General features: G+C 41.5%; 1 protein-coding gene across 1 annotated transcript; it reads right to left on the bottom strand.

Annotated features, from left to right (window-relative positions):
* Positions 1-2,045: 2,045 nt before the first annotated feature.
* On the bottom strand, positions 2,046-3,921 carry LOC112461764. Its single transcript, XM_025027143.1, has 3 exons — positions 3,684-3,921; positions 3,392-3,611; positions 2,046-3,299 (listed from the first exon to the last, which is right to left on the bottom strand). Exons 1-3 carry the CDS (start codon positions 3,738-3,740, stop codon positions 3,250-3,252), a joined length of 327 nt encoding a protein of 108 aa, XP_024882911.1. The 5' UTR covers positions 3,741-3,921; the 3' UTR covers positions 2,046-3,249.
* Positions 3,922-10,850: the final 6,929 nt, after the last annotated feature.

Consider the following 10,850-nt stretch of genomic DNA (forward strand, 5'->3'; position numbering starts at 1 on the left):
GTGACTCTACCTGATGTCATTGTTATTGACGTCATCGGTAATCGTTTCGCCTGGGGACCCGCCATTTTTGCCCCCTGGGCGATCGTCCATCCCGATGTGCATTCTAATGGCGGTGCGTTCCACTTGCACCACCATTGCCTGCCTCCATAAAGTTACTTTCGGTGCCCCTATTTCCATCTTCGCCATCTTGGCAAAAAGGGCATGGCGGCGCCTGCATGGCGGCGGGTGGCTCCAATTCAACCGTCGGCTGCAAGGTGTCGAACTAGCTCCTATTGGTTTTGTTGCAATAATCTTTCTCTGTTAACAGATAAAAATATGTACTGCGTTCTCGAAAATGAGAGAAATCTCCGGTTTTTCGGTCTTATACCAACTGCCTTACAGTTTGATACAGGTTATATGTTATATGTATTGAATTTGGCTCATATAGGCCAGGTGATTCATGACTGCCCCAATAGTTGAAAAGATTTACATTGTTCTTGTACGTTGCAGTTCCTGAAACGAGCATGTTATCATCAGAGGCCTTAGGCTCACTTTCTGATGCAGCATGTTTGACACCAGAGGCAGGATGTTCAAACCAGGTAACCAGTAAAGAAAAAGGTAGGTGTGGGTTGTTAAGGCAGTCAAACTGTATGCATAACAGTGTACTACACTCTTGGTCTATGTTAGTTAAGAGGACGAAGAATACTGTTTTAGCACTAATTACATCCTGGAAAGCTAATCAGCCAAATTTTGCAAGCACTATTATAAAGAACGATGCAATATGGAATATAATTGCCCAGGACATAAAAAAAACAAGGTTGATAGTTACTGCCACTCAGACTGAAAACAAGTGGAAAAACATGAAGGCGTACATGGCTGTTAAAAACCATAACTCTAAGTCTGGGAATGTTTCAAAGACGTGTAAATTCTATGATGAGTTGGATGAAATATTTTATAAATCACCAAGTGTCACACCTGTTGCTCTTGTCTCTTCAAGAGAAAGAAATCAGCCTCTACAACTGTATGCAATGATTGTAGTAGTGATGATGAGACTTCTGAAGGAATGGAAGCTGACAGGCACTCTAATAAAACAGAGAAGAAAAGTAAGAAAGCAAAGCAGAGCAAACTGAATAGAGAATTAGAGGCTTAGTCTAAGACCCTTCGTGCAGATGCGGAGACAAAGGAATTAGCAAGGAAACAACGACAAAAGGCAATAATAGATGTGTAGAATGCAGGACTTAAAGCGTTTACTGATGTCATGAATAAGATTGTACAGAAGCTATGAATCAGTTGCATTACTTTCTTATGAGCAATTTGCTGATGTATGCTACAGATATGTTCTGATGTGTGCTCTTTCTTAATTGCTTAATTTGCTAGGTCAGCAGCAAATGCATCTAATAGTATTATTTTAACATAAACAGCATGAGGAGCTATTTTCCAAAAGAGGCACAATATAACAAATAACATGTTGATAAATGAAAAAATTTGTACCTACGTAGCAATTGAGAAAGAACACACATCAGAACATATTTTTAGTATACATCAGTAAACTGCTCATAAATAAGTAGTGCAACTGTGACTTTGTTCCTTGTACTTACCTGGAAGTGCCAATTAATTTTTGATAATTTTATGTGTACATTTTATACCTGATACATGTGATTGTCATTATCCAAAGATATTTTTAAGCATTGTCTTATAGTAATGTAAGATTCAAAGAGTATTATTAAATTTATTTTAATATTAGTATTATTTTTGTTTCTTGATTAAATATAGGTACTGTCCTAATATCAATATCTCTGATTTAAAAGATTGTCTACAGTCTATTCTGATTTTTCTAGTCTGCTTAGAGTATAAAAGATATAAGTTAATTTTGTTTCTTAATTATATTATATTATTAGTTCTCTTGCGAAAATACGTCTTTTTCTACTTATAACTGATGTTTATAAAAGATGTTTGCAGAATAAAGAAATTTATGTTTATTTGTATATCATTTATTACATTTCTTGTTACAACTGCATTTATAGGTAAAATAGAGAATATTTACCTACACTGTAGGGATGGTGAAATTGACGTCAACTTTAGTTTTAAGTCAATTTCTATTGCTGAAAAACTTTTTAAAAGTTGGCTTTTATATTTTAATTGCCATTTGTAGAATAGCATTCATACAATATCATATGATTTATGCATTACACATGACAACAGTGGATCTGTCAATCATTTCTTACGAAAAGGGCCACAAGTGGGCTTACGAGTGGGCTCTCTTAGCTTCACCCTCTTGAAAGCGTATGCTATTATCATCATCATCATTCTCCCGTTCTTGTTGCTTTACAACTTCAAGACCTTCCCCAATGAAATCATTAACATTATCTTCTTCTACTTGGTCCTCTTCAAGCCCATCCAGACAAATGTTGTGCAGCACACAACAAGCAAGAATAAAACTTGGAATTAAGTCTACCACTTTCATATCTAAATGCTTCAGTTGTCGAAATTTTCCCTTTAGCAGTATTGTTTGAGATCATGCGCAATCTTCGCGTACGTTTCAGGAAGTAAAGTCATCGCAACTTATACGCATTCTAGCAATCTAACTGATAAAAATATCCAACGCGTTATCGCAATCGCAATTCAAGCAGCCTCGTCAGCATTAAATTTGTCGACGTTAAAGTTTAGTGTTATAGCATGGATCTTTCTATTGCTCGCGTTCTGGAAAGTTCGCTAATTGCTTGCAAACACAGCCTCAGCTGACAGAGGGCACAAATAAAGTCAAGCCACCGCGCTCACACAATAGAAAGATTCAAGCTACAAACAAAACGAGCGCAAACATGTAACGATCTTCTCGGGTCGTCACTTGAAACGGTGACGTATGCACGGTGACGTTAGGCCACCGGTGGCCAATCACCTCCCCGAAATTATCGGCAATTAGCCTGGAGGGAGGCTCGTCTCCAAGACGATAAAAGACCGCCGCTGCGCCGCGGAAACGCTTGTCCGCTTTTCGGCTTTACGCCCGGTTATCGCTTCGCAATTTTCCACACCGCTATACCGCTACTTCGTGCGCGCTTGCTTTCGCCGTCGCGCTGTGCTGACGCTTGTGCTCGCTATCGCTTGCGACCTGTTCCTGAAAGGGAATCATTGTACATATTTGTGGATGTATTAAAATTCAGACATTATTAAACTTTTATTTTTCGTGTTACGTGCTGTGTCTTTCTTGTGGTCGTCTTCCACCTCGCGCTATCTCGCGCTACCGCGCGCTCTCGAACAAGTACAAAAAAACGTTCAACGATTTGTCTTGACTGCGACAGTACTGTATTGAAGCGCTTCTATGCCTGAAAAAGAAAATTCACAATAGTTCAAAAGTACTGATAGGTACAAACAGCTCTGTTTAACAGACTCAAGATAAATTCCCAATGAAACTTACTCGTGTCAGGGTATGCCTTGTCAGCTATGATGTATTCACCATTTGGGAAGAGAGTATACACATTACGCTCTGCATCTAGAAACAAGTCAGAGTTCCGGAAAATGCGTCGATCACCCACTGAACCAGCAAAACAGTCAGTAAACCTCAGTTCTGAATCACACACTGTCTGAAGAACTACAGCATATTCTTTCTTCCTTGTCCTATAATGCAGTGAGCGTTCCTAGGGCACAAACAGAAAAATATACTATATGAACAATACAGAAACTGTGACAATACATGTAATAAAATAAACCTTAAGAGCCTCAATGCTTATATTACAGTCATCAATCGCACCAATTACATCTGGCATATTGGAAAGACGCTGAAACTTTTGTTTTACAGGATCAAGATGATCTTCTGCTGGCCACTTAATGACATTTTTTGCTATGTTGTTGAGAGCTGCAACAACTCGTTGGATGCTGCATTCACAGATGACTTTGCGAGATCATGCTTCAGACCCACAGACCTGGTATAAGAACAGCACAATCAGCATTTATATTGAGTATAAGCTGTCAGGTTACTAAATTCATGCATTCACAATTTTATATAAATGTCGTAGGTAAATGGTTATTTTAGGAAAATAGCTTCTGACTAGGCAAATGCTATCTGCCTGGCCAAATAGCTTTCACCATTTATTTTTGTTATTTTCCTAGTCAAATACTATTTTTTTAGGCAAATACTATTTGATTAAACCGCTGTTAGGCAAATGGTATTCAGCAAAACATGCATTAAGGTAAATCTAAAGAATAGTGGCCTCCTCACCGATTTCGTTGAACTTAGGCTTAATCGACGCGTTTTTGCACAAACCGACCGAATCTGGCAGAAAAAAGTGTCGCTCTGCCCCGCGAAGCAAGATATTAAACGTAAAAGTTGACAAAAATCAGGTTATGATTTCTGTCATACCGACGAGCTGTAGCGACTACTTCTTCTTCTTCTTATTACAGTGGCCGTCGAGCGCTGCTCAAATATAGGCCAGGGCGAACCATTTGTCGTTTAAAAGCAAAGTCCCCAGAATAGGAGGCCTCGAGAGAGGCGCAAGTTCCGTCATTAACTCCATCGATATGTGATGCTGAGCAGTATGATTTTATGTGCCACGCAGCTGCAGCGCCGCTGGCACGAATCGACCCCCACCCTCGCGCACTCCCGCGCAAGAGAAGCCGGGGAAGATTAGGGCTGGAATCCCATGGATAGGATAGCCCCTAAAAGGAGTCGGATAAATTGGTGGGGAGGATCATTAAGGAAAAAAAGAATGTCCTTAGGAGCTTGTGGAAAAGTTTTTTCCAAGTATATAATTAAATAATCTGCTTTACTTGAATAAATAGAACAGTGAAAAATTACGTGGTTTATGTCCTGAATAGGGTAGCCACAAGGAATCTATTATGTTCTTTCTTGCAAGACTGTAATTTAAATTATAGTGGCAGCTGCGCAACCTGTTAATTAAAACTATCTCCTTTCTTTTGAAAGGTTTTTTATAAAACCAGGGACGGTCTTTACTGTTATGAAATAAAATGTAGTGTAAAATCCCTTTGTATGAGCCATGATACCGTAAATACTCCGCGAAATTTTTGCGTAAGGATTCTTTAGAAAGTGAATAAAAATCACTGTGCGGGACTTTGAAGTTAGGGCGATGTCCGTTTCTAGTGGCTGCTTTGGCAACTCTATCCGCATTTTCGTTTCCTGTAATGCCGCGGTGTGAGGGAATCCAAGCTAAACGAATTTCTATTCCATTATTGGAGAGTTGTGATATTTTTTCCCTGATCCAAGGAATGATATAATTTTGCAGGTTGGCTTTGAATGAACAAACATTATCAAGCACGCTCTTAGAATCAGAAAAAATTGTGGCTACGCGAAAGTCAAATTGTTCAATAAAAATCAATGTCTGGAGAACGGCCCATGCTTCCGCCGAGAAGATAGTTGTTTCTGGCGGAAGCCTATGCATGAGCTCCAAATTAAAGTCCGGTGAATATATTCCAGCACCGACAAAAGAGCCTAAGTCACTTTTGGAACCATCCGTATAAAAAGATGTAGATCCTTCTCTGATATCACTGGAAGCGTCAAGGAAAATTGTGTCGACATTGGGAACATCTTCCGGGAATTGGAATGCAGTATAATGGATATCGATAATAAGGGAGTTAAAGCTGTGATTGAAAACAGGAAGAGATACTGACTGATAAATTTTACTGACTTTGTGAAGAATAGATCGGTAAGAATTATAGGTTGGGATGGAACTTGTGGCCATGTCATGGTTATGGCGCGATCTGGTAAGTGGGTGAATACTGTCTAAACTAATGGTAACAGGGCTAAATTCTTGAGCCACATTCTTTAGAACCATCTTAGACGTCAAGTATTCAATCCTGTATTTAAGCGGTGGTTCCTTAGCTTCATCTAGTAGCACATTAATAGGCGTGGATTGACGATATCCATATGCTATTCTAATAGCTTTATATTGTATTCGTTGAATTCTATCGAAAATAGTAAGGTTACCTTTGAGCTGGTAAACCTGGCAGCCATAATCGATGGTACTACGGATAATTCCTTTGTAAATCATATCCAGGTGTTGCGGATGAGCGCCCCACCAGACTCCTGCGAGAGCCTTCATTATGTTTAAGGCTTTCCTACATTTGCCCACTACAGCCGTGAAGTGGGGTTTACCGCTAAGTTTGGAATCCAAGATGATCCCTAAAAATCTAACCGTTTCACTGTAGTGTATCGGGATGTTCATAACTGCGACCTCTGGAATAATAGTTGGCATCTTTTTCTTATGGGTAAAGATGACGGATTGCGACTTAGTCGGAGAAAGCGAGAGACCTTTGCCAGAAAGGAAGTCAGTGATCTTTTGAATGGATTCATTGATTGATCGAACAGCATCTTCTAGATTCTTATTGGTTGAGTAAATAACCACGTCATCCGCATACGGAAGAATTTAAATCAGGATTGACTAGTTTTACAATATCCTTGATGTAGATATTGAACAAGGTCGGGCTTAGTATTGAACCCTGCGGGGTGCCTTTTCTGGCGAACATGGGACCACATTTTCGGCCGCTTTTAACGTAGTATATAAGCCTGTTACTAATTAAGTTCATGACGAACTTACGAAATTTAGCCGGGACTTTAGCCGCTCTGAGGTCCTCATCCAGAATATGGGGTTGGACATTGTCAAACGCTCCATCGATATCAAGAAATGCCGCCACCGTGTATGCGCCCTTGAGAAATCCAGCCTTTATGTGGTTGGTCAATGCGACCATACTGTCAGTACAGGACCGAGAATTTCGGAACCCAAGCTGCGCGTCAGAAAGGATGTCATTGTATTCCAGATGCCATCGAAGTCGGTTATACATGCATTTTTCCATAATCTTTAAAACGCATGATATAAGAGAAATAGGCCTAACTCCCTTCCCTCCAGGCTTGGGAATAAATATTACCAAAGATGTGCGCCAATCGTCAGGAAATGATCCATTATCTAAAAATCCATTGAAGATCTCCCGAAGCTTGCACCAATAAGCCTCGGGGAGGGTAGATAAAATGACGTAGTCCAGCTGATCTAGACCTGGTGATGACTTGAGTTTTACTGTTTTCAGTGCCGCTTTAATCTCTTGCATGGAAATGGGGTCATCCATCCAAGTGGAAAGATGTTCCATATTTAAGGCATCCGTAGCTGACATTTCCGCCAATGATGGGTCGTCAGGTGAACAGGAAGGAGGACATAGTTTATTAATTGTGGCTTGAATTAACTCTTCTTCCTTTAGAGGGTCATTGATGGGTTGAGAGGCATCCCTTCTCCTGAATGATTTTACCATTCTCCAGACCTGATCAATAGGCGTTTTAGCATTGAAAGTGGCACAGAAATTCTTCCATCCTTTAACCTTTTGTTCTCTGAGAACACGCCTGGCAACAGCAATCGACTTCTTGTATTCTATTAGTGTTTCCAAGGTATATTGTGCTTTGAAGTTTTTTTGGGCGGTTCTGCGAGCCTTAATGACCGTCTCGCACTCTTCATTCCACCATGGAGCCGGGTGGAATTTATTTTTAATAGAAGAGTCCGATGGGGAGGTGTTTTTTCCGAAAGCCTCAATAATGCATGACTTGATGATCGTAGTGATTTGGTTGTAGGCCTCGTTAGCATCATTAACATAGATGTTGTTAACGTTCTGAATTTCTTTGTTTAACAGAGTTGTTAGAGTTTCGATTGAATCCTTGTTATACTTCAATCTATGGATGAACTTGCGCTTAGGATCCACATGGCCATTAAGAGAGATAATAATGAGAACATGGTCGCTGCTCCTTAAGTCTCTTTCCTCGTCGTTTGCATAAGAGCTCATTGAAGCCAAATCCGGTGAGGCAATAGCAAGATCAATTACAGAATCAATATTGCATGCAAGGTTAAAAAAAGTGGGGGAACCATCATTTAAAATAACTAAATTGTTATCCGCTATAGCCGAGGCAATAATTTCACCCACTTTATCCGATCGTCTGTCATTCCAATCAGAATGATGGGCATTGAAGTCGCCTACTAAAAGAGCGTGCTTGTATTGATTGGCGTAACTGAATAAGTTATCGAAAAAGGAGTCAGGAGTATCCTGTCCCGTATGTCTATAAATATTACAAATAAAAAGTTCTTGACCTTGAAAGGGTACGGTAATTGCGATTAATTCTACCGAAGGATGCGTAAAGTTTGAAGGGTCGTGAATATTATAAGCAAAGTTATTCCTGAGAAGGGTGCAGACTCCTCTGGAACCCGCGATGCTTTCATCAGATCTTATAATGTTGAAACCTTTGATATTAATTTCTTTATTAGAGTCCAACAAGGATTCCTGTAAACATATTATATCAAATTTATGGGCTAGAGCCCTGAGTTCTCTCATTTTATTATTAATTCCCCTGCAGTTCCACTGCAGAATGCGAGTGGAGCCGGGGGAGCCAATGTTTGCTTTCGAGTTCTTAATTGTGAAGGTTGTGATCGGCATTCACTGTTGTTGGCGGGCCATCAAGGGAACAAGGAGGAGAGTGCTGTGACGGGGGGGTAATGATATTATTTGTTTGAACAAAGGTTACAAGTGGACCAAGGGCCGAAATAGCAATTCTGAGTTCGCTTAAAGTTTTAACGAGGCAGTTGACCATGTCAAGTTGTCTATCTTCAGCATTAAAGGTTGTAGCGGAATTGAGGTTACGCTCTCTGGGCGAAGGGGGAAAGATTGGATTAGGGTTGTTAAATTGAGCTCGCCCATTAGGGAAGAATAAAGCTTCTTGGTGTTCAAGTGTATAAGAGGGTGATTTATTGCTTCCGCTTGACTGAGCGGGTGGGCTATCAGAAAAGGTAACGCGTGAACGTGGAGAGGATGAGGACGAACTCGAACGGAGGATAGATTTCCTTGGACTTGAGAGGGCATTCGCATAAGAGGGAGGAATTTCGTTTTTTCTAAGTTTTAAAAGTTCAGTGAAGCGATTGTAAGAGGTATGATCGTATGGATCAGTAGGAGATGAAAAGGAGGTCTGTGAAGCGTTCTTTGAAGTTGGGAGATCAGAGTAATTAAAATAGTCGAATCTGCTATCAGAGTTATTACAAGAGGATTTTGAGGTAGAATTTATCTTTTTCTTGGCCTCAAAAAGGGGGATGTTCTTTGAAGCCGCAAGCGAATAAGCTTTTTTAAGGTTTATGATGATTGGACAATCAAAGGATTTGGCCAGGTGCGGCCCGCCACAGTTGATACATTTAACAGAATCCTCGCTAGAGCATTCCATACCCTCATCATGCTTATCTTTACCGCAATATAAACAGCGAGGCTTGCCCTTGCAGGCCTTGCTGATGTGTCCCGCTCTATAACACGCGAAGCAGATCTTAACTATAGGGATGAAGGGAGACACAGAGTGCCTTACTTTAAAAATCGAGACGCAGTTCGGTAAATTTTGTCCCGCGAATTTAATACATACAGAGCGAGAAGGTTCGTATCTATACGAGTTTCTGTCTTTAATTCTGCGGTTTAGTCTATACGCTTCAGTTACTTTTGGGGAAGATTCTAAGTTTTCGAGAAGGTTCTCGATAGTAAGTGCTTGTGGGATATCCCTAATGATGCCAGTACAAGCTGTTCTATAAGAGGGAATAAAAGCTTTAAGTCCATAGCTCGCAAGTGAACGGTCGTCGATAAGCCTATTGGCAGCTTGGGCGCTGGTTAAAACAACCTGTACATGACCTTTATTTATCTTTTTTATTTCCTGAAGCCCGCCGCTAACTATCTGCGTGACGACGCGACCGATTAGAAGAGGATGGGTATCAGGGGGCCTGATGATTTTCGTCATTATTTCCTTCATCAATAACAGTGCGTATATGTACAATAAATGGTGATTTATCGGTCAATGCGTATCGAGAGTTAACCAAGTTACGAATTTTCGGAAGAGATGACGAGGGACTAGAATTATCCCTAAGTGCAACATCCTTAATTAGATTTTTACCTGGCGGCATCGACTTTACGTTCTTACGTGCTGGGGATTCAGATGAGTCCGTCGCGGATCTCTTTCTATTGTTTTCCGTGTCTATTTCCATAGAGTGCGACTCAGAAGCAGACTGCGCAGCGGGTGGCAAGGGAAGGTCGTCGGCCTTATTTTTAACAGCATTCGAGCGATCACTATCATCGTCGACATTAAAATCTGAGAAAACTTTAGTGGTGATGCTAGCTTCGAATTGCTCATACTCAGGCAGAGTGGTCGTTATTATAATGGGCGGGGATTTAGAGCGCGGGCGCGAGCCCAAACCAGGAAGCGGACAAGAAAGCGCTAATTCGCGGGAATGGGTGCGGGTGTTAGAGTGGGTATCATGATCATCGAGAGCGGAGTTTAAGGGAGAGGATGTACACGCGGGCGGCACCCCGGACCCTCCCCCCGAGTCTTTGCAAGAGGCCGAAGCCCCCTGCATAATGCCACGTGCGGCCAACGACGTAGGTGAATGCGTAGATTCGTCCGTGCGAGATAAAATAACAATCGCCGACTCGATCGTCGGCGAGGAACGCACTAAACACGGCGAAATATCATCCGTGAAACGCGGGGTATAACACACGCCGCGATAAAACGAAATACTGTAACTAAAATCCGCGGGTTAGAAACCGTACGGGAGCGCGACACGGCCGACACGTCCGATCACGACCATATCCAACGGGCCAAGTAGGTGGAGGCGACTCGCGCTTCCCGCGTCCCTCCGTTTTTGTAGTCTCGGAGTATGACCTGGTCCTGAAGGGCACCGGCAAAGCCGGCCATGCCACTGGATTAAGAAATCTATCGTGGCTATCCACTGGGGCAGGATCGCCACCCTCAACAATTCTTTTCGCCCTGTGGAACGTAGTAGCCCAGCAAACGAAAAAAGATTGAAAAGAATTAAAACGGGTTTGCCAGGAATTCAATTAAGGACTTTCCGAATTCCATTCTGTCCAAA

Source organism: Temnothorax curvispinosus, unplaced genomic scaffold (genome assembly GCF_003070985.1).
Source record: "Temnothorax curvispinosus isolate PA1 unplaced genomic scaffold, ASM307098v1 QBEX01011731.1, whole genome shotgun sequence".
In the NCBI taxonomy this organism is placed as follows: domain Eukaryota; kingdom Metazoa; phylum Arthropoda; class Insecta; order Hymenoptera; family Formicidae; genus Temnothorax; species Temnothorax curvispinosus.